A 26,350-nucleotide genomic window follows, 5' to 3' on the forward strand; every position below is an offset into this window, starting at 1 on the left:
TCACAAGACCACGCGGAGCCCCACGTCGTTTCTTTAATATATAATTTTATTTCTGGTTATAGAAACAAATGCTAAGAGGAAAGACAAAACTTCCCCGTCCACATACAACAATTTAATAGATAAAAGAACAGTTAAATGGAAAAAAAAAGGTAGAAATTTTAAACTTTGTTATAGCTTTAAAACATTAACGTCTGGTACAATTAGAAATCACATTCAGATCTCAAACATTTTTTAAAAAATGTATGGCTCCTTATTAAAAAAAAAATACTGTATCCCATTTGAAATGAAAACGCAGGCCGGCCTAGCTGAGGTGGGTCCTGCCTGCTTGCACCCCTCCCCCCACCCTGCCAAGGTGCTGGGGTGTATGTGTCCCTCCTGGGTGCCCCAGAGGCTAGAGCCCACATGCGGATGGTGAACCATGGCCACGCGACGCGACTTCAGCCTCCCGCCCAACACGCCACGGAGCCTAATTCACACTCTACAGGATACCGCCACTCTTTTAAAGCACTGATGATTAAACGTATTGTGGAAAAAACTTTAGACAGCCACCATGAAAAAAAAAAAAGCACACAGACACGCCCCCTAACAACACACGCCCCCTAACAACACCCGCCCCCGCTGAAGGGCCTTTGCAGGCTAATTGTCAGTCAGATAAGAAAACACAATCCGTGCTGGGTTTATCCCTTGCCCATGTGCACCAAGCTGCCGGGGATCTGGGTCTGAATATAAGCAAGAATCAAGGACCCACTTTCATCTCTCCTCCTTGTCCCTGTCCTAAAGCAGAAACGGAGCAGGGTCGGTCCCCCTTGACCGGGTACCCAGAAAGCCCATCCTGGAAGGAAGCTGGGAGAGGCCAGACTTAAGAATGTTTGATTTTAAATCCTATTTTTACTTATTACAATTATTTTTTGGATAACAACTCAGAAATTTAGAGGCTAACGTCTTAAGAAGCCACAGGCGTAGTTCCGTAGCCTTTTGGCCAGTTAACTTCATGCACGAGAAATCCATTTCAGGTTCATGAACCTCATTCCAGCTCAGCCAATATGCTCAGAATTTGGGGACAGCTCATAACATTCCTTGGGGGTCATGGCAACGCTTGAGAGGGGCCAGTCTTATCACTGCAGCTAAGAAAGTAAGTAAATAAGTAAGTGAAAGTTGCTCAGTTGTGTCCGACTTTGTTACCCCATGAACTATACAGTCCCTGGACTTCTCCAGGCCAGAATACTGGAGTGGGTAGCCTTTCCCTTCTCCAGGGGATCTTCCCAACCCAGGGATCGAACCCAGGTCTCCTGCATTGCAGGCGGATTCTTTACCAGCTGAGCCACCAGCAACTAAGAAAAACCTTCACATGAGCAGCATGGAATCTTTAGTGAGTCGGACCAACACGATGGTAGCCCGGGGGGGGGGGGTGGTCACAGTGCTAAACAGCTACATTCCTCTCAGGTCTGGACTCCCCTGCACTTCTTACTGTTTCTCATGTAGAGTGAACCACCAATAAATATTTGGATGAGTCCAATGAGCCACTGATTGCAGAAAAAGGATCTCAAACAATAATGAACTAGAATTCTTCCAATTCTGACCCTTAACGGATCTGGGGCAAGAGAGAGTATAGCTTGGAGACCTCTTGTCTCCCTTGGAAGCAAAAGGGTGATGGAGGGTGTGACCTGAAGACCCCCTGGCTCGTCAGGGCTGGGGGTGGGGGTGAGGGGGTCCCATGCAGCCAGCGTTCAGCCCATCAACCAAAGTAGAGAAACCTGTCTGCTGGAGCTCCCCACCTCCCCCTGCCAAATTTGCCTTCTCAGGACCTTTACCCAGTTGCTTCCAGCATGACAAGCAGGTCCAAGGAATGAAGGAAATCCTCTGAGCAAGATACTTCCCTGGAGAAAAAGGAAGATGCCTAGAAAGTGCCCGCAGCCCCCTGTCTTTTTTTGAATACTGAGAGAGAGGAAAAGACGCTGAACACCCTGAGGCTTGCCTACTTGAAGCAATCTCCACCTCAGGGCCGCGTGAAGACATAGCACAGAGTCCCTCCTGGTCATGGCTGAGCCCGCAGGAAGCCTCCTGTCACGGGCGGTGGGCAGGGTCACTGGGCGGGGCCAGGCCTGCAGCTGGGGGCGGGGCCAGGGCAAGTGTTGCAGACAGACCTCTCGGCGGCTGCTGGGACATTCACTGGGACGTGATGGGGACAGAGGGGGGTCTTGTCAAATCCAGAGACATGAACCCTTCCAGCCTCTCTTCTCTGCTGAGTCCCGTGCTCCCGGGCATGAGGACAGGAGGGGATGACCCCGCGGGCGGGGGCAGAGCTGAGCCAAGGCCGGAGCCCAGCGGACAGGCCTTCCGCAGGGACGCCCAGACAACCCGGTGGTGGTGCGGGGGGTGGGGCACCGACGACTCGGCAAGTGACCATTCTTCTCAGCAGAAGAGCAAAACTACTTTCCCTAAACACACTCGGCCAACGGGCCCACTTTCTGTTTCCATTCAGAGCAGACGCTCGCGGTGTGCGTCAAACACAACACCCTGCAGTGCAGCTGCACCTCCGCGTGGGCCCCTCACGGTCGGACGAAGCCACCCCAGGGGCTGCGTGGTGACTGATGGCCCAGACCGGCCCTTGGCCCCGGGGGGAGCAGCTTCTGGGGGTAAGAGACGAGGCAAGAGGCCGGCCCGGCGGGAAGGGCGGGTCGGCGCGATGGAGACGAGGCCTGGAGGAAGGGACGGGTGAGATGAGAGGAGTTCACGCGTGAGAGCAGCCTGAGGACTGCGGACAGAAGCCTCCCTCCTTCTGGGGCCCGTCCCCGCCTCGTAGCAGCACGTGTGAATAAGGTGAACGCCGCGCGGTAGGTCACTTCGCTTCTGGGCAGAGGTATCCCCAAGGACGGCCTGGAGCTGCGGGCCGCGAGGGCGTGGCTCCCGCTGGCTCCGCCCCCCACCGCCCCGGGGCCTGCCTAGCAGCTCCGTCCATTCCTTCTTGCACTGAAGCCGGGGAGGGCAGCCGTCAGCTTGGCGGCGCCCGAGGCCGGTTCCCGGGGGCTCGGCAGCGCCCCATCTCAGACGAAGCCGTCTCGGGGCAAAGCAGAACCTGGGGCTTGGGAAGAAGACAGCTCCTTCTCCGGCCTCAACCGCCCTTCAGTCTAAACCCAAAAGGAGCCGCGCGAAGGACCCTCTTCTCTAACACACGCTCACATTCGGTCTTTTCTTTGCCTCCAAAAAGGAAGAAACTGACCAAAGGAAAAATCCAGAAGTTTCTGTCTCCTCCTGAATTTCAAGGGGTCAGTGAAGAAGTTTCTGTCTAGAGACCTTGGGACGCGCCTCGGGAGCCGGGCGGCTCACCCTGGCTGGTCCAGGCAGACCTTTCTTTAGGGGAAGTAAGCGCGCCAGCCGAACAAGACCTGCTGCGACCTAAACCAATCTCCCTCCAGGCCCAGCGGGGTCCGGATAAGCAGCCAGCAGCCTGGTGGCCCCACCAAGCCCACCCCCTCCCGCCTGAGAATCACCAATGAGCGTTGATTGGCAGCTCAGAAGTCCGCTTTTCACCTTCTCCATTTGGCTTAATTCTGAAGCAGAAAAAACCACCTCCCACAAATGGCAAACCGCGAACGTGAGCCAACCAGGCGGCAGAAAGAGCCTGAGGGCCCCTTGCAGCCGAGGGGGTCGGAGGTGCCGATGTCCAGCCCGGGGGGGCCCCCTAGTGCTGCTCCGACCTCACAGGGGATCCCAGGGGGGTGGGGGGAAGGACAGATGGTCTGAACCCCGACCACAGGCTCTGCCCGACAGCGCCAGGTGACCCAGAGCTTCACAGAGAGACGCAGGTTGCAGATGAGAGACACTCAGCGTCCACCCTGGGCCCGCGAGCAGGTGACACTGGCCAGAGGGCAGGCCGCTCAGCGGGGTAAGGCAGGGATTTTTGTGTTGCCCTGCTGTGCAGAGCGGCGCCCTCCTGTATCTGGCGCTGGGAAAGGTCGAGTACAGCCGGACAGGTGGGCCTGGTATTCGGATGGAGGGAGCGGCTGTGATGACAGGCCCGAGCACACCCACCCGGCCGACCCTCTGTGGAGTTCAGCCCCTGGGTGATCTGAGGCGGCCGTGGCCCCAGCATCAAGCCAGGTTACCTTTTTATTTCCCAGCCTTGGGTGGGTCGGTCCACGTGCCACACCTGGGTGTGTGGAAAACCACAGCTGCTGGCTCTCCTGGCTGCTCCTGCAGATGGGTGTGGCGCGGGCAGGTGTGGCCCCACGGTCTGGGGGTCTCCAAGGACACCAGAGATCTTTCTGGCTACAGCAGCATCTTTCCTGGACAGCTGCCCACTCCTGGCCTCTTGGTCTCAGGATGAGTGCTGGTGGGCGCCACAGGCCATCTGGGGAGATGACCAAAAGCCCACCCAGAGGCTCACCAGGAACCTGGAGTGGCTGGTCCCCTGGACCTGGCCCCACAGGGTCCCTTCTGCTCAGAAGGAGCTGAAAAGGCATGTGTTAGGCACGTGGCAGAGCGTCACTGAGGACACCCCGTCCCATCTCCCTCCCAGTTCCAGCCACGGCCCCGCCTCCACTTCTTTCTCCCTGAACCACCGCCAGGGTACAACGTGAGGGAGTCCATGGTAACACAGAGAAACCAAAATGCCTCGGAAATCAGGAGAACACAGGGTCCGGCCAGACTGGTCAGGCCAGGCAGAGGGGCCGGGGCTGGGCGTGTCCTTTGGCCCGGCTGGCCTGGCATCTGTCTCCGTGGGAGGTGAGCTGTGGTGTGGAGGATGGTCTGTGAGCAAGAAGGCATCTGAGCGAGACCCGCGCAGTCCCAGGGCTGAGCAGCGACGGAAGAGAAAGAGACGACGGCCCCCTAGCCCTGCCCAGGACCTGCAGAGCCAGCCTGGCGGTGCCCGGATGCCCGTCTCGACCCGTTCAGTCTCACGCTCCGCACTCACACCAGATGGGACTCCACAGAGAACGCCAGGGCGGCATGGGCGCAGAGCTGGGCGCCAGTCCTCCTGTCTCTGACCTCACAGGGGCACCACGGCCATGACGTAGGGTGAGGGTTGGCGGCACGGACGCACCTGGCCTGCGGGCTGAGTGGACACCGGGCTGGAGGAAGGACACTCCACGCTGGTCCCCGAGGGGCGCCTGGGGACAACCTTGGCGGTGCAAGTGGCCTGCACGCCCGGCCCTGCAGCTGTGATGGCGGTTTGGAAGCGGGGAGCCCATGTCCATGGGGACTTCCGGGGCCCGGCTGACACCAGGCCAGGTCTAACCACCCTTCACAGAGATGCGCTGAACGTTTCCTGAGAGTGCTCTCCCGAGACTTGAAGGACTGCAGGTGCCCTGCTCTGCCTGAGGCTCCCGAGGGCCCCCGAGCTGGTGAGGGCTGGGGGCCCAGCCTGGGGCCTCCGGCGCCACGGGCCGCAGAGCCGGTTCTGGTCAGTCATGGCAGGCAGGCTGTCGGGCAGTAGAAACCCTGGCAGCTGGTGAGGAGGCTGGGCGGGCAGCCGCAGGGCCCCTGGATGTCAGAGCCGGCAGGAAACGAGGCCGCTTGGTGTGACCGTCCTCCCTCGGGGGCGGCCGCGTCCTTCTGCCCCCAGCAACCTGGTGTGGCCGGGACGAGGGCGGACGCTGCAGGTGGGCCTCTCATCCAAACAGCTCTCTGCCTTGAGTGCAGTCCAGGAGGCCGTCGGTCTTCCTTGAAGTTAGCAGACGGAGCGGCAAGAGTTCACTCTGTGGGGACCGATGCAGGGAAGACCCAGACCTACCCAGCTGTTAAACTGTCTTTGGGTGGAAACCTCAGGAACTGGTGATCTCTTCTGTGTCTGTCTCAGGCCGTCAGTGAAGCCTCAGTTCCGCCTTTCAACAAAACCGGAAACGTGGGGCCCAAAGCCAGACCAGACCCCTCCCCTCCGTCCAGCGAAAGCTGACACTTTTGGTGTCACTTCAGAAGAAGCAGCGATGGGGACGGACTGACAGCTGGCGGCTCTGCGTCTCTCTCGCCAGGGTCCCGTCTCTTACAGACAGGGCTGGCGCCCCCGGCCCGTGCTTCTATCCCATCTTGGGGTGAAGGTGCTCTGGGAGCCTGGCTTCTGTGTGGGGCCGGGCCGCCTGGATACGTTTCTGGAGACACTGGGCTGCGACCTTCTCCCCACGCCCTTGGCGAAAGGCCTGGGGAGAAAAGGCGGTGCTGGCAGTGGGGGTGGGGGGAGAAGGAAACGAAGACAAAGAATTCCAGAATCGTACAATCAGCTGACTGAACGCGTTTATGTGTTTTTGTTTGAAACCAGAGCGGGGGCAGGAGGACGGGTGTCCGGGTGCCGATAGAGGTGTCCTGCCCGCCCACGTGGCCCTGCGCTTGGCCTGCGGGGAGCTTTCTCGTCTCAGTCCCAGAGGTGGCGGGGTCAGCCGCCCCGGTCCGGCCCCAGAGCTCCGTCTGGCGTTTGTCCCACTCCACCTCCACGCCGCGACGTCACTCCCCGGTCCCGGGGCCCTGTGGGCCAGCGGCTGCCATCACGCCAGCCTGTGCGGTCACAGTCCCCAAGGGCTCCTCCACTCGGGACCTCTTGACCTCGGGCTCCCCAGTGGGAGAGGTGGAGGGGGCGGTGGGGGGCGCTGTGCTGGTGGCCACTGCTGCCGCTGGCTCCTCGGGCCCTACCTCGCACACGCGTGTGACCACCACCGGTGTGGACGAGCTAGCCTGGGCCGCGAGGAGCTGCAGAGGGCTGGTGAGGGCTAGGGTGGAGAGAGAGAGAGTCACGTTGCAGAGCTGGTCGGACCAGCGCTGCCACACAAGGGAGAGGAGACGAGGGGCCCGCTCCCCAGCTTGCCTGGCACCTCCGGGTATAGCCAGGGGGCAGCTCTTGGGCGCCAGCCCCTTCCGGCCCCCACCCCGCGGGGCCTCCAACCCTGTCCCCCCCTTTCGGTTGCTTTTGAGCGGGGATCCCCCTGTACACCCGGACGGCTTCCACATCACCCCAGCGGTGTGCCTCGGAGCGCCCCTGCCCCTGCCACAGCCGCTTTAACTGTGCGGTGCTGAGTGCATGCCCGTCCCCTCTGACTGGCCCCGCAGGGTGCTCCCTCGGAGCTACCTTGGCCTCAAATCCCAGCCTGGACACAGAGCAAGTGCTCAGGAAACTGGCCAGATGAACTGGGGAGACACGCTCGCTGAACTGACCCGGGTCAGGCTGGCGCTCAGGGCCGAGTCGGGGAGAGGGGGCCACCCCAGCTGGGGCCTCACCGTAAGCGCTGCCAGCGAGGCTGCTTGTGGGGACGGCGTGCTTGCCGTTCTGAGTGACGGCCCGGACCGGGAGGTGGTGCTGCCCCAGGGTTACCGGCGTGGCAGGCTGCAGGATGGCGACCGTGTGTCCGGGGACCCCTGGGGCCATCTGGCTGGCCACCGTCTGGATCACCCGGCTGGCGGCGGGGATGGTGGCGAGTGCGATGGTGGGCTTCTCTTCCAAGCCTGCGGGGGCGGCGCATGTCAGAGCCACGGTCACGGCCCTGCGGGGGTGCCCCCAGGGCGGGGCGGGGGGCCAAGGGCCTGAAGCCGGGACACTGGGCAAAGACCTGGGCTCTCAAACGAAAACTCCCATTGATGGAATGTTTTGAAACAAGAGAAATACAAGCCATAGGGTTTTAGGGAAAATTTTAAATACTGCATACTTTAACCAAAGTAAGTTTAATCTGAGAAAGAATGCGTATCATCTGGAATGAAGTGATTTGCACCTGGAGCTAAGACCTAGCTTTCTTCTCACCAAAATGCACATGTCCTCGTTAGGACGGGATCAGAAGGGATGTCATTGCTGGGATGAGCCGCCCGCCATCCCTAAGACACTGCTTCATTCAGTGTTGGCTCCAGGGCCTCTGAAAGCACTGATGGTGTTCCCAACCATCACCGCATTAATCTTCTGGGACCCTGACACCCAACTCAGGACTGTGAGTCTTTCACTCTGAAGGACATCTAAGGAGCCCTCACTGGGGGCTCCAGTCTGAGGCCCTACACCTAGTCCAGGGGCGCCTGGAGCCCCAGATGCTGCTTGCGGGGAGCGGCATTTCAGAAGATGATCAGCGCTGCTTCATAGGAACGTCCCCCCGGAAAACGGGAGGGGACGAGGGGCGGCCCCTCAGAGACATCCTGCCCGAGATGGCCTGAGCCCCATGGCCCAGGCTGATGGCTCCACCTTCTGAAGACCCATGAGAGCCAGACGCAGCCCCACCAAGGTGACCATACGGTCAACTTACCTCTCGCTTCGCTGCCCAGGTCCAGCACAGCCGTGCCTGCTGCCTCGTGGGCACCCCCCGCTGCAGCTTGGCTGGTGAGAATGTATCCATTGGCGGAGCTGGCAGAGGTGGTGACCACCCTGAGCATGGTGACGGGGGGTGCCTGCTGTACCACGTGGATGGCGTGGCCTGAGGGCTGCTGGGCCGTCACTATGGAAGCCGGCATGTAGGCGACGGGCTTGGCCACCAGGCTGGGAGGCCGGGGTGGCACGGCCATAATCACCGGCTGGGCGCTGACTGGAGAGCCTGCAGAGGAGGGGCCGGGTCAGTGGGGGCCCGCACGTGCCCTGCCGGGGGGCTCGTGACTCTGAGTCCCGGGACATCAGACAGGAGGGTGAGGCCGGTCTTACCGGGTGCACTTTGGGAATAGCGGTACTCGGGAACAGAAGCTAACTTGGCCCCAAAGTCAGGGTCGTGTGGAATGGGCGAGCCCTCCCGGGACAGGCACTCTGGAGTCTGCAGGCCACTGGAACGCGGGGACATCAGCCCGGGGTGGGTGGGTGAAGCTGGGGCGCTCCTAGGAGATGGGGAGACGGGACTGTGGCAGTGACCCTGCCCGAGTGCTGCCCGACCCTGCAGCCACAGCCGGCTGCCCGCCACATGAACCACCGCCCCGCGATCCTGGGCCCAGGGAAGGCCACGACCAGCGCATTCACCTCCAAGGGGCCCGGCCAGCCGCCCCCCTGCCCCGCCCCGGAAAGAGGCTTGTGCTTCTATGTTAAGAACAGCAGTCTTGCTGGGATGGGCACCAACCTCCCTTGGGACAAACTGACACCCAGAGAGCAAAGCTCATCGTGGGAATCTGGCCGACGCCCTCTCTCTGCCTCTCGGGCCCGAGCTGGTCTCTCCGAGAAAGGGTGAAGCGGTTTCACTGGCCGCGGCTGCGGGGGTGGCGGGGCAGGGGGCCTCACCTGGACGACAGCGGCCCAAAGGGGGTGCGGAAGCAGGAGACGCCCCGCTGCCTCCGCTTCCGGAACGCCTGCTCCACCAGCTTGGCCTCTGAAGCAGGGTCTATCCTCCAAAAGGACCCCTTCCCCGGCTCCTCCTGGGAGCGAGGGACCTTGATGAAGTAGCGGTTCAGCGAGAGGTTGTGGCGGATGGAGTTCTGTGGGCAGAGCAGGGGGTCACCGGTCACGGTGGGTGTGGCTCTGACCAGAGCAGGCCCGGCCACTTGAGCCCGGGGTCAGGGCCGGAGGGGCCCCACGCACAGAGGTGTCACAGCAGTCGTGCCTGTGAAAATTCAGCACGGGCTCATGAGGAGCCCTTACAGAAAAGCCAGACGTTAAGGGGAAGCCCTCGTCCAGGGGACGCCAGGTTCAGAACACGTGCTGAGCCAGCTAGAACACTGAACAAAGGTCTTGTGAACCTAAACAAGAAAGGGTCTGTGGAGAGCAGGGAGGCGTGTCTGCAGGTCACACAGGAGCACCCCGTGCACTGAGCCTGGGGACATCTTCCCGTCTGTGGGCTCTGGGGGCAGGGTGGGGGCCACAGTGTACAGCCCCGGGGATCGGGACGGGGCATACCTGCCAGCCCTTGTCGGCTGTGCGGTAGTAAGGGTAATGCTTGGTGATGTGCGCGTAGATTCCGCTCAGAGTCAGCTGCCGGTCCTGCGCGGACGAGATGGCCTGCACGATGAGCTGAGCGTATGAGTACGGCGGCTTCGACTCGTCCTGGGGGCGCAGACCAGGGGGTGAGCCGGAGGGATGCGTTTGCAATCTAGCCACCCCCCTCCAGAGGGGACACAGGTTCTCAGGGTGTCTAAGAACATGACCCCCACCTCCTCCTGGGGGTTTAGACTGGGAGGAGCCAATTCTGCCTCACGGGGGAAAGTCAGGTTTGATTCTGAAATTTGTCACCTCCTCTGCAAACTGATTTAAGGACAGCTGTCTGATGGGAATGAACTAAGCTAAGCTGGGAGGCGAGGCGCCTGACGCCCTCCCGGAGACCGTAAGGAGGCTCTGGAGCCGACCCGGCCCCGTGGACGGGACAAGGGGGGCTCGGGGAGGAGGGCAGGGACACCTGCACCCGCTGGGCACCAGCCAGCGCGCCCAGGGCTGAGACCTTGGGGCTGTCCCCTCCGGACGTGTCGGCCTGCTGCTCAGAGGCGGCCCTCGCGGCGAACTCTGCGGCCAGCTGCAGGTCGGAGGTCACGTTCTGGACGGAGCGGTAGCTGGAGGAGCCGGCCCCTCGGGGGCTGGCTGGGCAGGAGTTGGGGACACTGCGGAGAGAAAGGACACGTCCTGAGGTCTGACTCCGGACCGAGGTGGCCGCTGTCGGGCCCTAGGGGACGTCCGCGCTGCTCCGAGGGTGCGCGGTGCGCTCATTTGGCCACACGGTGGCGCCCGAGGGGAGGCCGCACACAGACACGTGCTCGGCCCGTTCCCCCACCCCGCGCCCCCGGCCCGGGCTGGCGCTCCTCTCCGGTTGGAAACTGCGCACCTGTCCGGGGGCGGGAAGCGGCGGGGCTCCCCCTCCGCACCGCAGTGCTTTCGGGGCAAGCGGCCCGCCCAGCCCCGCCCAGGGCTCCACCATCAGGCGTGGCCCGGTTCCTGCCGCTAACAACTTGGCTGCGGTTGTCAAGCCGTGTGGAAATTTTGGTTTTGAAAATTAAAAGTATTCAGAGAAAACCGTCATAAACTCTAAAAGTGGGTCACAAATCCAGGTATGAGGTGCCCCGAGCTGGGGGCTGACCAGAGCTCGGAGGTCATCGTCTCCTTCCACGCGTCCCCAGCCCCGCTGCGTCCACCTCCCACCTGCAGGGGGGCCTCCCAGGCCCACTCCGCACAGCCCCCGAGGGCGTCTCCCTTCACCATCCAAGGGACAAGACGCCCGCTACTCCCCCGTAAGTCAAGTTCATATGGAAGCCCTCCGTGCCAGTTTCCTGGACACATACGCACAGCCTCCTCTCTGGCTGGGCTGCTGTCTCCGGCTTCCCTGCCCAGCTCCTCCAAGGTGGGGAGCCGTCTGTGGCTGGCAGGAGGGGCTCAAGAGATAGTTACTGATCTCAGGGAGGGATGAAGGAAAAAGCAAAACGCTGTGTCTGAGAAAAAGGGGGCAGTTGATGTTAATGATGAATTCCCCTACTGTCACCCCCTGTGGGGTCGGGAATTCCAGCAACCCAGGTGGGAATTTTCAGGAATCATTCCCCTCTCAATTTGACTCTGCAGATACAGGGACAGGTTAAGTTGTGCGAGTATAGACACTTTAACCAACAATAATAAACCAGCTGCTGAGAAGTCGGAAGCAGTAATAAAAGCAGCTCTTTCTGAATTTCATTTTGAACCAAACATACAAAACCCAAGCTTTTGAAGTAATGTGGGAGGGGAGGGAAAGTGTTTCACTGGTAACATGGTCACACACTCAGCATCAGGTTCCCAATGTGCCCATCGGGGAACCAAACACCGGAGCACGAGGGGATTCAACTCCGCCGGGGGTGGGGGAGGGGTTCCTGGAGACTCTCTCCCGAAGATGCTGCAGGGCCTGCCACTGTAGAGGCGCCCGGGCACTGTCTCCAGTCCCAGAGAGGTTCAGCGCCGCTCTGGACAACACCTGGTCCACGCTCTGACCACAGGGGCGAGAAGCGTGCCCCAGAAACACGCCAGCCCCCAGCAGACAGATCAGGTGATGTCCAGCTTGGTGGGCGTGCAGGGCTCCTCTGGGAAAACCTTGCTGGCATCTGACCTACGTGACCCACGTGGCATCCTGACCAGTGCAGACGGCAGACAGGACTCTGGGCTTCGGCACTGGGGTCCACTGCCCGTCCCAAGTCCATACTTTGTAGAACATCTCAGAAGGTTTACATCTAACCCTCCAAAGGCAAAGCCCAGAGAAAAGGCTGTCACTCCTCACAGAACAGTTTCCAGTGGAAAGTGAACAGGCAGCAAGACTGGCTCCCCAGGGGGAGGGGAGGCTGCTTTCCACAGCGGGGGAGGCTGGTGCTGACAGAGCCTCCCCAGGGAAGCTTCCTTGGGCAAAGAGCACCACTGATGCCCAGAGGGCCTGGGGGGCTTGGCCTGGAGAGCGTGTGTCCACGCGCGTGGCGGCCCCAGCCTCAATAAACCTCATTCAGCTGTCCCCAAGGGCTGGCCTGGGCCCAGAGGGCTGTGCCTGGTACCCGGCCGCCCTGGGGTCACACGTCCGGGGTGGGGGGTGGGGTGGGGCAGAGCTGGAGGCAGGCGAGCTGGACACCTCTGGGCGGAGAATGTGCGATTCAGAGATGACTGGAGAGACTGACCGAGTTTCCTGGTCCAGGTCAAATCCCCCGACCATCAACAAAGCAGGGAAGAGCCACAGAATAAACACACAGGGCATCCCTAGAGGGCCCCGCTGCGACGCCAGGCTTGAGCAAAGAGCTGCCTGCTCTAGGGGCAACCAGTCCCAGGAGCTCAGGCTGAACAGTGTGAATGGCACACGGCCACTTGCGGGGACAGTAACCGACCCTTGTGACATTGATCTCACTGTGCGGACAGGTGAGGAGGAAAAGCCAAGTCCTTTATCCCACAGGCAGGCAGTCCAATGATCTGAGACTGAGAGACCAGAGTGAGGAGGTGCCCAGGGGCGTGAGGACTGGTGGGCATGGCCAGCCTGCGGAAGCCTCTGCTTTCTTCAGTTCAGTCACTCAGTCCTGTCCCACTCTGCGACCCCACGAACTGCAGCACGCCAGGCTTCCCTGTCTATCACCAACTCCTGGAGCTTGTTCAAACTCATATCCATCAAGTCAGTGATGCCATCCAACCATCTCATCCTGTCGTCCCCTTCTCCTTCCGCCTTCAATCTTTCCCAGCATCAGGGTCTTTTCCAATGAGTCAGCTCTTCGCATCAGGTGGCCAAAGTATTGGAGTTTCAGCTTTAGCATCAGTCCTTCCAATGAATATTCAAGAATGATTTCCTTTAGGATTGACTGGCTGGATCTCCTTGCAGTCCAAGGGACTCTCAAGAGTCTTCTCCAACACCACAGTTCAAAAGCACCAATTCTTCGGCGCTCAGCTTTCTTCACAGTCCAACTCTCACATCCATACATGACCACTGGAAAAACCACAGCTTTGACTAGACGGACCTTTGTTGGTCAAGTAATGTCTCTGCTTTTTCATATGCTGTCTAGGTTGGTCATAACTTTCCTTCCAAGGAGCAAGAGTCTTTTAATTTCATGGCTGCAGTCACTATCTGCAGTGATTTTGGAGCCCGAGAAAATAAAAGTCTGTCACTGTTTCCCCATCTATTTGCCATGAAGTGATGGGACCAGATGCCATGATCTTTGTGTTTTGGATGTTGAGTTTTAAGCCAGCTTTTTCACTCTCCTCTTTCATCAGGAGGCTCTTCAGTTCCTCTTCACTTTCTGCCATAAGGATGGTGTCATCTGCATATCTAAGATTACTGATATTTCTCCCGACAATCTTGATTCCAGCTTGTGCTTCATCCAGCCCAGCATTTCACATGCTGTACTCTGCATATAAATTAAGACAGCAAGGTGACAACATACAGCCTTGATGTACTTCTTTCCCAATCTGGAACCAGTCCATTGTTCCATGTCCAGTTCTAACTGTTGCTTCTTGACCTGCATATAGGTTTCCCAAGGGGCAGGTCAGGTGGTCTGGTATTCCCATCTCTTGAAGAATTTTCCACAGTTTGTTGTGATCCACAGAGTCAAAGGCTTTGGCATAGTCAGTAAAGCAGATGTTTTTCTGGAACTCTCTTGCTTTTTCTGTGAGCCAATGGATGATAGCAATTTGATCTCTGGTTCCTCTGCCTTTTCTAAATGCAGCTTGTACATCTGGAATTTCTCAGTTCACATACTGTTGAGGCCTGGCTTGGAGAATTTTGAGCATTACTTTGCTAGCGTGTGAGATGAGCGCAATTGTGCGGTTTGAGCATTCTTTGGCATTGCTTTTCTTTGGGATCGGAATGAAAACTGACCTTTTCCAGTCACGTGACTGCTGCTGAGTTTTCCAAATTTGCTGGCATATTGAGTACAGCACTTTCTCAGCATCATCTTTTAGGATTTGAAATAGTTCAATTGGAATTCCATTGCCTCCACTAGCTTTCTTTGTAATGATGGTTCCTAAGGCCCATTTGACTTCACATTCCAGGATTTCTGGCTCTAGGTGAGTGAGCACACCATCGTGGTTATCTGGGTCATTGAGATCTTTTTAGTATAGTTTTGTGTGTTCTTGCCACCTCTTCTTAATATCTTCTGCTTCTGTTAGGTGCATAGGTCCTTTATTGTTTGCATGAAATGTTCCCTTGGTAGCTCTCATTTTCTTGAAAAGATCTCTAGTCTTTCCCATTCTATTATTTTCCTCTATTTCTTTGCATTGATCACTTAGGAAGGCTTTATCTCTCTTTGGAACTCTGCATTCAGATGGGTATATCTTTCCTTTTTTCCTTCGCCTTCCACTTCTCTTTTCTCATCTATTTGTAAGACTTCCTCAGACAAACATTTTGCCTTTTTGCCTTTCTTCTTCTTGGGGATGGTCTTGATCACCGCCTCCTGTACAATGTCACAAACCTCAGTCCATAGTTCTTCAGGCACTCTATCAGACCTAATCCCTTGAATCCATTTGTCACTTTCACTGTATAATCATAAGGGATTTGATTTAGGTCATACCTGAATGGTCTAGTGGTTTTCCCTACTTTCTTCAATTTAAGTCTGAACTTGGCAATAAGGAGTTCATGATCTGAGCCACAGTCAGCTCCTGGTCTTGTTTTTGCTGACTGTATAGAGCTTCTCCATCTCTGGCTGCAAAGAATATAATCAATCTGATTTCGGTACTGACCATCTGGTGATGTCCGTGTGTAGAGTCTTCTCTTGTGTTGTTGGAAGAGGGTGTTTGCTACGACCAGTGGGTTCTCTTGGCACAACTCTGTTAGCCTTTGACCTGCTTCATTTTGTACTCCAAGGCCAGATTTGCCTGTTACTCCAGGCATCTCTTGACTTCCTACTTTGGCATTCCAGTCCCTTATGATGAAAGGGGTTATTTCTAGAAGGTCTTGTAGGTCTCTCTGTTTTTGTTTGGTGTTAGTTCTAGAAGGTCTTGTAGGTCTTCATAGAACCGTCAGCTTCAGCTTCTTCTGCATTAGTGGTTGGGTTTCTTTCTTAGGTGCACGTATTATTTTGATAAGAATAAAAAGCATGAACGCAATTAGTATGCCTCTTCCTGTGGGCGCCTGCTGAGCGTGCAGCCCAGACACCCAATGGTTTTGCTGGAAAGAACAACCTCCGAGGAGGAGCCTCGGTTTCCTCATCTGCAAAGAGCCGGATGCCAGGGGAGCACCGAGCCGGGTCCTGCGGGGTGAAGGGTGTACTGGGCGCCCTGCCCTCCTTGCAGGCCCAGCAGGAACAGCAGAGCCAGCTCTTTTTTAATCACTGTTCTTAAAATGCTGTGGCTCACGACCCTAATGAGAGTATTGTAAACAAAATAATCAAATCTCAGGGTTTGATGGCCTCCGTATGAGCTGTATAGATGTTTCAGAGAGGCGACGGGCTTCCCTGATGGCTCAGCTGGTAAAGAATCTGCCTGCAATGCAGGAGACCTGGGTTCAATCCCTGGGTTGGGAAGATTCCCTGGAGAAGGGAAAGGCTACCCACTTCAGTATTCTGGCCTGCAGAAGTTGATGGACTGTATGGTCCATGGGGTTGCAAAGAACTGGACACGACTAAGTGACTTTCATTCACTCACTCACTCAGAGAGGCGACTTCAAACCAGACCGGCTGCTGAGCTGTCCACAAGACTAAGAAACTAGCAATAGCTGCATGGCTCTCGTGGGGGAACTGGTAAACCAAGGCCATGTCAAAACAGTCTACCTTGCAGCCACGAGTGATGCGGTGACAAGGAAAGCAGCTGAGACAGAGGGACAGGAGGAAAAACAGGCTGCAGGGCCCTCTGGGCTCCACAGTGCCCTTCTGGAGCGGGGTCACAAGTACTGACAGCCATCAGACGAGCTCTCTACTCATTCACATGTAGAGGCCCCTGCAGACGTCTCTCCAGGAGTGTCACTGAAGGGATTTCACTTTCTGAAACATCTCTATTTTGTGTAGTGCGCACATAGTATTTCTGTAATCTAGGGGGAAAACAAAGAACAGGCAAAGAGAATTCACGGAAGCCAGTTTCTCAGCACTCTCTTAACCAGGTCTGTGCCCCCGAAGAGAAACTCTGTGCTGTGAAACCTTGGGAAGTGACTGCAGAAGAGGGAGCTGGTGTCTGAAATGCATGTCGTCTCAGAAGACTGGAGAGCTGGCCTGAGCTCAGACCTCCCAGCATCTCTCTCTCCAAGCAGGCAGGGGGCAGATCTGGGAGGGGAGGGGGCCCCAGGCCTCCCTCTGCTCCTCCCCCTCGCTCTGCCTGCTTCCTGAACCACAGCTGTCATCTGGAAAGGAAGGGCCCTCAGCAGCAGGATGCCAGGCGGGCGTTGCCCTGAAGGCACACCCAGGAACACACAAGGCAGGATCTTCAGGGCCCCAGGGTCCCCCTGGAGACCGGACTATAGCACAAGCCTAGCCCACTTCCTTTCAACAATTTACAGCCAAAAGGCCCCTTGGCCCCAACTCCTGGAAAGGCAGGAAGAGAACCACAAAGAACACGGAAGGCCACATCTTTCTGTGCCGATGAACCAACTTTTATATCCCCAGTTTCCAGATGAGAAAAGGGACCTTGTGGGTGCGGGTTTGTGTGTGGGGGGTGCAGTGAGGGCCACAGGTGCACAGGCAGCCTCCTCTCCGGGTCATCAGGAGGACCGAGGAAAAGCAGAGTGAATCACTCTCAGGTAGGATCCAAAGTCTGCCAGAAACACAACAGCCGTCCTCACGCCCCATCTGAACTCAGAAGACACACAACTTCGCAGAGTGAGGACTGACTCTCCCGCCACAGTGAAGCCGGAATGGACTGCTAGGGCAGGGTGACAAGTGGTTTAGGAACCGAGGCCAGTGGCTTAATGTTTATTTCATACAGGGTTCCACTAACCTTGGACGAATTCCACAAAGCAGGTTACTTTTGGTTTTGTGATCTCTATATTAGAAAAATCAAGAAAGGCCTTTCTCAAGAAATAGCTTCTAAAGTCTTTGTTTAGACGTTCAGTCGTGTCTGACTCTTTGCGACCCCATGGACTGCAGCCCACCAAGCTCCTCTGTCCTTGGGATTCCCCAGGCAAGAATACTGGAGTGGGTTGCCATTTTCTCCCCCAGGGGATCTTCCCGACCCAGGGGTTGAACCCAGGTCTCCCCTATTGTAGGCGGATTCTTTACTGTCTGAGCCACCAGTAGACTGCTGTCTGTGCTGCCCCCTTTCTCGGGTTGAATTCCAGCAGGTTTCTTTAAACTGCAGCTCTAAGGATTAGTCTTTTTTGGTAACACTCAGAAAATGATTAACCAGTCGGTTCTTTCTCAAAGACACCAGTTCAGTGCAAAACGGGGAAAGAAAAAAAAAGTCAACAAAACGCTGCTTAAGATAGCAGAACTTGTTTCAAAGAGAGTTCATTCATTTTCTGGGTGGAGTACTTCAGGGCAGGAAAAGAACCGCACACACCCGCCCCCGCCCCCGCCCCCGCTCAGCCAGCAGGGAAGGGGGCGGGGCGGCGGGGCAGCCCCGACGGGTCCAGCCGCCCCCTAGTCCTGGAAAGGACCCGCCCCAAACCCGCTCCGGAGAGGGCCGGCCCAGACCGAGCTCTCCGAGCCCCAGCTAGCCAATCGACCCGGCTGCGGGCGCAGACGCGGCAGACGAGGACGGCGGGGAGCGCGCCCTACGGGGACCCCCGCGGCCCGGGCCGCAGCCTACCTCCCCGGCGATCCGCGGGGACCTGGGGCGCAGGGAGGGGCTGGGAAAGAGGGGGCAGCTGTTTGTAAACACGCCGGCCCCGCCCTGCTCCTGCGCCGGGGCGGGAGCAGGGAGATCCGGGCAGCAAAACCTCAAGGGCCCCTGAGGTTTCCAGCGTGCAGTCGACTCCGCGGCGCGGAGACAAGCGGATGTCAACAGAAATCCTTCCCTGTGACACTTAGATACCAAGAGGGCGGGAGCCCGTCTCAAAGCTACCGCCTTCCCGCAAAGATGCTCCACCCCGTGCGCTCACCGGAGACCCCGTGCGGCCAGCCCCTCCCCAAGCCCCGCCCCTCCTCGCAGCCCCGCCCCCGCCCCCGGGCCAGGCCCGGTTTCGCTCCGGGAACCCCTTCTACCCTAACCCTGGCCCGGATCCAGAGCCGCCGCCTCCCCCAGGCACACAGGCCTCCACACTCGCGAGGTCGCTACTCCAGCTCGACCTGCTGACCGTTGCTTTTATTCAAAATGTTACTGGGAATTATATTTATTCTATGAAGCTCTCCAGGCACAGACCAAAACACTTTCTGCTCATAAAAGCCATCGATGTGGCTGGAATCTCAGCTGATTCACAGTCCCATGCCAGTCTGAGCTAGTTTCGGCGGACGTGCAAGGGCCTTGGAGGGCCGACGCGCTCGGCCTGGCACAGGCCAGTGGGCTCCCGGCGGAGGCACGGGGCACGTGCCTGGCTGGCATCCCCGCCCCTGCCCGGAGGTGCTGCAGGGTGAAGGTGTCAGGGCAGGGCTTCCTTACCAGCTTCCCGCGCTATGCACGCCGCACAGTGCGCCTGTTTCCAGCGTACAACTCGGGGGCTTTTAGTGTCCGGAGTGGCGTGACCACCATCTCGATCCACAACATGGTCATCACCCCAGAAAGAAGAAACCAGGACACGGAGCCGTCACTCCCTTAAACCTCCCGAGTCCCTGACAACTGCTCTCTACTGTCTTCCTCTAAGGCCGTGCCTACTCTGGACATTGCCTGTCAATGGAACCACCCAGCGAGTGCTCTCCTGCGGACCGGTTCCTTTCCTCTGCATCAGGTTTTCAGGGGTCACCAGGTGCCAGCACTTTGCTCCTTTTCATTCTTCACGCTGTGGCTGCAACACAATCTCCCTCCACTCAGGGGCTGAGTTGTTTCCATTTTGGAGGTGGCTATGAATATCGCTGCCCTGAACCCCGCCAGAGGAGTTTTCATGGAGACCTCCAGGACCCAGTGCGTTGCTGGGCAGTTGAGGTAAACCTTTAATGTTTTGGAGAACTGCCAGACTATTTCCCAAAGTGGCTGCCTCGTTCTACGACACATAATTTTTTTATCAATGTACGAGTGCAAGAGCATTTTCACAGCATAGCTTCCTCGTGAACTCAAGCGGAGCCCTCATGCTTCAGGCTGTTCTCAGGGTCGATGTCAGAAAGGGCAGGGAGGTGATGTACATTTCGGGTTTCAGAACAGAGCTATTGCTGGAAACCTGAAAAGAGCTTAGGACAGAATCTCGCTTGTAAATCCCTAAGGACTAAATAAAACAGCGCAGGTGCAGCTGCCGAGCGGCAGGCCTGGCCACTCACTTACTGCTCCTGTCATCCCAGGCCACTGCGGTGTTAGAGGGTGCACTTCATCGCCAGAGGAGACAAGGTCCAAGGAGGCTGCAGAGACCTGCTCCCCGGTCTCCCGTCAACTGGAGATGTGGCCAGAACCAGAAATGGGGTCCCAGACCTGAGTTCAGGGCTGTGGCGAAGGCATGCCTGAGCTCTCTCTGCAAGAGAAACACGCCTGCTCACCGGCCCGGGAGGGAACTGACTCCAGACAGCTCGATGCAAATGACTCCCAGCTGGTCATGGACACCGGGTTGGAGAACACAGGGCACGTGTGAGGCCAGCGACCATGCCGAGATGAACCGACCTCAGCTTCCAAATGTAAACCTTTAAAGGTGCAAAACCAGGGCCCTGCCCGGGCTGGTCAGCCAGAGAGTGACTGTCACTGATGACACGCGCGGGGTGCCGAGCGCAAGCTCTGCTGGGGGAGCGCGGTCAGAGCATGGCCCCCAGGGTCCCTGAGACCGTTTCAGGGGGAACATGAGCTCAAAACTAGCTTCATGTCGACCCTGAGACACGGTCTGCCTCTCCACCTCCAGGGCCTATCTCGTGTTAAAATGTCCTTAACGAAGCAGTAAACTGCTTTAAAGTTTATTAAATCTTGATCCTCAAATCCATGTCTTCCAACATATTTTTACAACAAAAGGGGAAGAAGGCACAGGGCGCTTGGTGTTCCTGGGGGGCAGCTCGCCCCACCCCTCCTCCGAGTCTCTGGTTGTGAGCGTCACCCTCAAGCCTCCCCCCAGGGGTTCTCTTTGTATAGCACGCCAAGGATGAGAACGTTTGAGGACCTGCCTTTCTTCGACACTAGATTAATTTCTAAAACTTTGGAAAGGATTTCTACCAAGTTTGGAAAAACCAAGTCCACCAAATCCTGGTATACAAATCCTCCTTTTCAATAGTTTCACTGTCTGTAAAAAATGGTACCTATGCCTGCTTTCAAAGGCCCTAATGTACAGAATTTCAAACTGGAAAAGTGACTAATTAGGTAGTGATTCACTTTGTAAGATCATTCTCCAGAGACTCGGTTCAAGTTGTCAGGTCCCCTGATGCACTTAAAATAGTTTCAAATTTTCCGCCCATGGCCCATTTTCCAGAAACAGACTCCACAGTGTATCAAGCACAGAACACCCTCTTTGTATCACTTTCCTCTTCCTCAGCCGGGTTCTGGAGGCCAGCGCCCTGGGCTCGCCGGGCAGCGGCGGCGCGGGGCCGGCCGGGCCGCTCACCTGATGGTGCCGGTCGGGGAGGGGATGGGGCTGACCAGGCTCCGGAGGTCCGGCTCCGGGATGTGGATCTTCAGCGGGGAGATCTGTGGGTAGAGCGGCCGCAGCGGGGACGCGGGGGCCTCCTCCTGGTGGTACAGCGACGTGAACTGGATCTTTATCGCCGTGCTGGGGAAGCGGAAGGTGCACCTGCAAGGAGAGGGCAGCGGGCGTTAGGCCAGCGAGGGGAGCGGCGCCCGGCGCGCCGAGCGCAGGGACTGGCCTTGCCGTGCGCGCCCACGCGCCCCAACCGCGCCCCGATGCGCGTCCTTGGCTCCCGGGACAAGGCCGGGCGGGCACGAACCCCCACCCGGCCCCCACCCCACCCGTGTCCCCGCCCACGTCAGCATCTCGTCGATCGCTCCCGCCCCGGGCAGCAGCAGCAACAGCCGCAGGTGCGGGCGGGGGTCTGGCAGGAAGCGCCCTGGACCCGAGGGAACCTCGTGTCCTCTACTGCAGGTGACCGCCCGCCCAGCCCATCACGGACCCGAGTCCCTCTCCGTGTGCGCACAGGAGCCCAGCGCTCTTCGCCCTCTGAGAAGCCCTAGCCTGAAAAGCAGGGCGTTGCCTGTCCAGCACACCCTCTTGATTTCTACACCGCCAAGTTCTCCACAAGCTGCTAACCCTGGAGCAGACACTGGGTCCACACCAAAAAGCGCCTGATATTTGGTCCTGTCAATCAATCCAGCGTCTAAGTAGCAAATCGGGGATACAGCAAGCACCACTTCAGCTGCATTCCCTTTTCTCTCAGTAAAATAGGCTTTCAGAAGGGGGATTTAGGAACCAGTCAGAACAGGCTCTGGGACCCAGCAGGCGGGGACCCCAGCGCCCCCCAGCCAAGAGGGGTGCGTGCGAGCCTCCTGCTGGGAGGTCTCACCTCTCCCTACATGACTCAGCAGTGCAAGCATCTACGCTCAGAGCCACTGCCTGCATCTCACAGAGGACGTCAGGAGCTCCAACCAGCTCAACTGGCCGGTGCAGATCTTCCAGAGACACAGAGCAGAGAGGGGCTGCGGAGGCCCCGCCCGCAGCAGGTGGGGCGGCAGTGCCGTGCGGGATTCATGGCTGCCAGGCTCCTATTTCCAAATCTAAAATCGGAACAAGGGGATCTTGATACTGTTCCAACAGACGCTGTCTTCCTGTTTGATTCTGTTCTGACTCAGCACCAGAAGGTCATGGGGGTCTGTAATGGCAACGTCATGCATGCTCTGCTTAAAGGGCCACGGGGCAGTATAGAAACAGCCTGCCGTTCCCACCTCATATGAAAGAAGCCTCCTGTCCCCTCTACTTGCCTCAGCCTCCCCACTACCCCGTCGAGATGTGCTCCGTCAGTATTTTGGCTACGAAGTCGTATCACACATTTGCCTAGGATGCCTTCTGAGGCCCGGGGTCTCCTCAGACCCGGAGGCCGGCCCGCTTCTGTAACTCGCAGCCCACGTGCATCCCAGTCGAGTCCAAGATGGGCCCAGCGTCCCCCAGCCTGGGAGCAGGCGGAGGACAGGTGAGCGCCACCTGTGAGCGAAGGGCCGCGATGAACAGCGGGGGAGTCTGTGCCCGCAGACACACACACCCCCCTCTGCCACCAGTGCCACGGAGGAAGGCAGTAACTGTGACAGACGGTTAGTTTCTATGGCCCTTAACTGCTGCAAATTAACGAAACAAGTTACGCGCTCCTCTCTGCCAGAGGCGGGCGGAGTTCTGACTCCCTGCACTGTGAAGTCCTCGCGCTAACATGGGGTCAGACCACAACCCTGAGGTCATCTTCCAGCTATAGTTGTCAAGACTTCTTCTGGCCTCAGGCAGAGGTCATAAGACGGTGCAGGAAATCTTAGAAACGGGGTTTGGGGTTCAGATGAGATGACGCACAGGATCCCTGAGGGGCAAGCTCGGGAGGAGGAGCGGCGAGGTGCCGGGGGGCACTGTCAGGCCCCCTTCCCTCCGCTTCCCAGCCTGACTTCTGCTCTGCGCCCACCTGCCCTAACGCCTCTGGGGCCCTGCGTGCTCAGGGCAGGAGCGATCCCCTCCTGGGAGCTTTCCAGTCCAAACCCAAGGTGCCGGATAGACGGTACACGAACACGGCTTGGGGCTTCAGTGAAACAAAATAGGCTATTGACAGGTCAGGGACGTGGGCACACTGTCAGCAGCAAAATCGACTGCCGTCGATAACTGATACTAGCAGGACCGTTTCTCACAGGAACAGCGATTTCCCAATTAGGCTTTAACCATAAACATTTTCACAGTATTTACTGCAACAGCTATTTCAGAAGCTTCTCGTGACTCACTATTCCAAAAATTATCCCGAGGCTGCCAATCCGCTACTCAGGAGGAGGAGGAGGGGGGAAGAGGAGATACCGGGGAGCTTCTTGATTAAATAGATGCCTCCCAGGGTGCCCGCAGAGCTGGCCCATTCTGGTTTAGGGCTCTGGCTGGAGTTTTAATGAGTGCATTCTGCAGTTAAGGCTATTCTCCTGAAGGTGCCCACATGCAGTCTGAACCCGGGTGCAATCCGCCTGTGCTGGTGGGGCCCTGGCTGAATGTGGGGGTGCGTGCTGAAACCACCACCCACCAGCCCAGGGATGGTTCCCAGCAAGTATCCACCCACCGCGCAGGGTGGTCCCTTGAGAGCTTGCCTCAGAATTCTTGCCCTAATTTGCAGAGATGACAGCCCCAGAGGGGCTGCTGGGGGTGAGGGAGGTGTACATTTGGGGGCGCCTCCCCCAGAAAAACAGGGACCAAGTACTGTGGTGGTGGTGGGGGGGTGGGGACTGAAGAAAAGTTGTTCTAGGAGCAGGAGAGGAGGAGGACCACTGGCATCACGCAGGCCACAAATCCCAGGGGGTGCTGAGAGGGTAGACAGAGACAGCTAGTCCCCTGGACACGCATCTCTCTTGCTTCAACAACAAACTCGGTTCAGCTGGATACATGGCTGCTGGACTAAGGACGATGTTTCTCTGCATCTTGTGCACCCGTGAGACTGTGCTGGTCAGTGAGATGTGGATGGTCTGTGCCCTCAGGAGAAAGAGTGCGTCTTCTCCACTTCTCCCCTTCCTAATGGCCAGAATGTGGGTGTGACGGCAGGAGCTGGAGCGGCCACAGTGGGCCGTAAGACGGACACTGGGCAGCAGGACAGAGCCTGGAGCTGCCATGGCGGGTCACATCATGGGGCTGCCAAGTGCAAAAGAAACCCGTCTCACCCCCGTCATTCCGACCTCTGTCACAAAAACCAAACCTACATCCTGACTGTAAACAGCTATCAAGGCTGTATATTGTCACCCTGCTTATTTACCTTATATGCAGAGGACATCATGAGAAATGCTGGACTGGATGAAGCATAAGCTGGCATCAACACTGCAGGGAGAAATATCAATAACCTCAGATGTGCAGAAGACACCACCCTTACGGCAGAAAGCACAGAGGAACTAAAGAGCCTCTTGATGAAAGTGAAAGAGGAGAGTGAAAAAGCTGGCTTAAAACTCAACATTTAAAACACAAAGATCATGGCATCTGGTCCCATCACTTCATGGCAAATAGATGGGGAAACAATGACAGACTTTTATTTTCTTGGGCTCCAAAATCACTGCAGATAGTGACTGCAGCCATGAAATTAAGACACTCGCTCCTTAGGAAAAGAGCTATGACCAACCTAGATAGCGTTTTAAAAAGCAGAGACATTACTGACAAAAGTCTATCTAGTCAAAGCTATGGTTTTTCCAGTGGTCATGTATGGATGTGAGAGTTGGACCATAAAGAAAGCTGAACACTGAAGAATTGATGCTTTTGAACTGTGGTGTTGGGGAAGACTCTTGAGAATAACTTGGACTGCAAGGAAATCAAACCAGTCAATCTTAAAGGAAATCAGTCCTGAATATTCACTGGAAGGACTGATGCTGAAGCTGAAACTCCAATACTTTGGCTACCTGATGCGAAGAACTAACTCACTGGAAAAGACCCTGATGCTGGGAAAGATTGAAGGCAAGAGAAGAAGGGGATGACAGAGGATGAGATGACTGGATGGCATCACCGACTCGATGGACATGAGTTTGAGCAGGCTCTAGGAGTTGGTGATGGACGGAGCCTGGCGTGCTGCAGCCCATGGGGTCGCCAAGAGTTGGACACGACTGAGCAACTGAACTGGATGAGCTCCCTGTGAGGGACAGCTGAATGCACCAGGGTACACACTCTCGGGAGAATATCATTTAGCCGTTTAAAAGGACGCCTTCCAGAATTGCGTGTCTCTGGGAAAATCTCTTAAAGCATCCGATCCGTTCTCCTCGTCAGGAAAACTGGGGTATTCTCGGAGTGTACGCTGTTGAGTCTTGTGAGCATTAAATGAAATACTCCAGACAAAGCAGTTAGGAGTTCACATGGTGCCGAACAAGTAATGCACACGCTCAGTCACTTCAGTCACGTCTGGCTCTTTGCGACCCCCTGGAGAGTAGCCCACCAGGCTCTTCAGATTCTCCAGGCAAGAACACTGGAGAGGGTTGCCATCCTCCTCCAGGGGATTCTCCTGACCCAGGGATTGAACCCGCGGCTCCTGAGTCTCCAGCAGGATTCTTTACCACCGGTGCCAACTGGGAAGCCCTAAGAAGTAACAGTCGCTCGTTAAAACCGGCCCATGGAGGACGCTTAAAAATGCTGATGACACTCTGAGAAAGGAAAACAGCAGAGACCCAGCGGTCCAGCATCCTGGCAAGAGGCACAGGATTTGAAATCAGACAGACTTGGTTTGAGAACGGGCTGCTGGGATGAAGTAGGGGGACCTGGGGTATGTGGCTGAACCTAACACCTCTCCCTGGTAAACCAGGGACAAAGTGCCAAGCCTGGGTGCAGGAGGAGCCCCGGGACGGGCGAGGCTGGCACCACAAGTGGCTGACGACACGGGCTCCGGTCCGTCACGGCGGACAAGGACTAGGAGGAGGGGTGAGAACAGCTCTGGCGAGAGGGTGGCCTTGCAGAGGCCTGGAGTCTTTCAAAACGTTTTCTGAATGTTGTAACTGTGTCCTTAAAGAAATGAAAGACTCGAGATGGAAAAAAGCCGTTACACATTCGATGACCAGTCTGTTCAAATTTTGTAAATAACCACAACCCAGGCGTGGGAAGATGGTTGGGCCTCTCCTTTCGGAAGGGAGGGCTGGGGCAGCTGACAGCCAGCAGCGCCTTTTGCCTACCCTCACCGGGGTGTTCCAGGCGCAGGCCAGTGGGTGGCTTGCCCAAGGTGGGCCCTGGGCCACAAGCAACCCCTACCTACAGAGGTCTGGAGCTGGACCCCCAGAGGCAGTAGAAGCTCTGAGTTCTGTAAGAATAACCAAAGAAAAACACGACAGTTCAGGAAATGGTTTTGAAAAACCTTTTATATATACAATCCCCAAATCAAAAGAGTCTGACAATCCTAATGGTCTTTAACTTAAAATATCTACTTCCTATTAAAAACATAATACATT

General features: G+C 57.0%; 1 protein-coding gene across 1 annotated transcript in view; it reads right to left on the minus strand.

Moving 5' to 3' along the window:
* The window catches only part of FOXK1 (forkhead box K1), a 53,846-nt gene continuing 27,521 nt past the window's right edge, over positions 26–26,350 (minus strand). The window contains exons 2-9 of the mRNA XM_018040701.1: positions 20,871–21,056; positions 10,311–10,467; positions 9,773–9,919; positions 9,161–9,354; positions 8,600–8,766; positions 8,211–8,495; positions 7,207–7,431; positions 26–6,701 (exon numbers count right to left, since the gene is read on the minus strand). Coding sequence (XP_017896190.1) covers positions 6,439–6,701; positions 7,207–7,431; positions 8,211–8,495; positions 8,600–8,766; positions 9,161–9,354; positions 9,773–9,919; positions 10,311–10,467; positions 20,871–21,056 — 1,624 coding nt within the window. The 3' untranslated portion in view covers positions 26–6,438. The remainder of the gene's footprint in view (positions 6,702–7,206; positions 7,432–8,210; positions 8,496–8,599; positions 8,767–9,160; positions 9,355–9,772; positions 9,920–10,310; positions 10,468–20,870; positions 21,057–26,350) is intronic.

This window comes from Capra hircus, chromosome 25 (assembly GCF_001704415.2).
Source record: "Capra hircus breed San Clemente chromosome 25, ASM170441v1, whole genome shotgun sequence".
Taxonomy (NCBI): Eukaryota; Metazoa; Chordata; class Mammalia; order Artiodactyla; family Bovidae; genus Capra; species Capra hircus.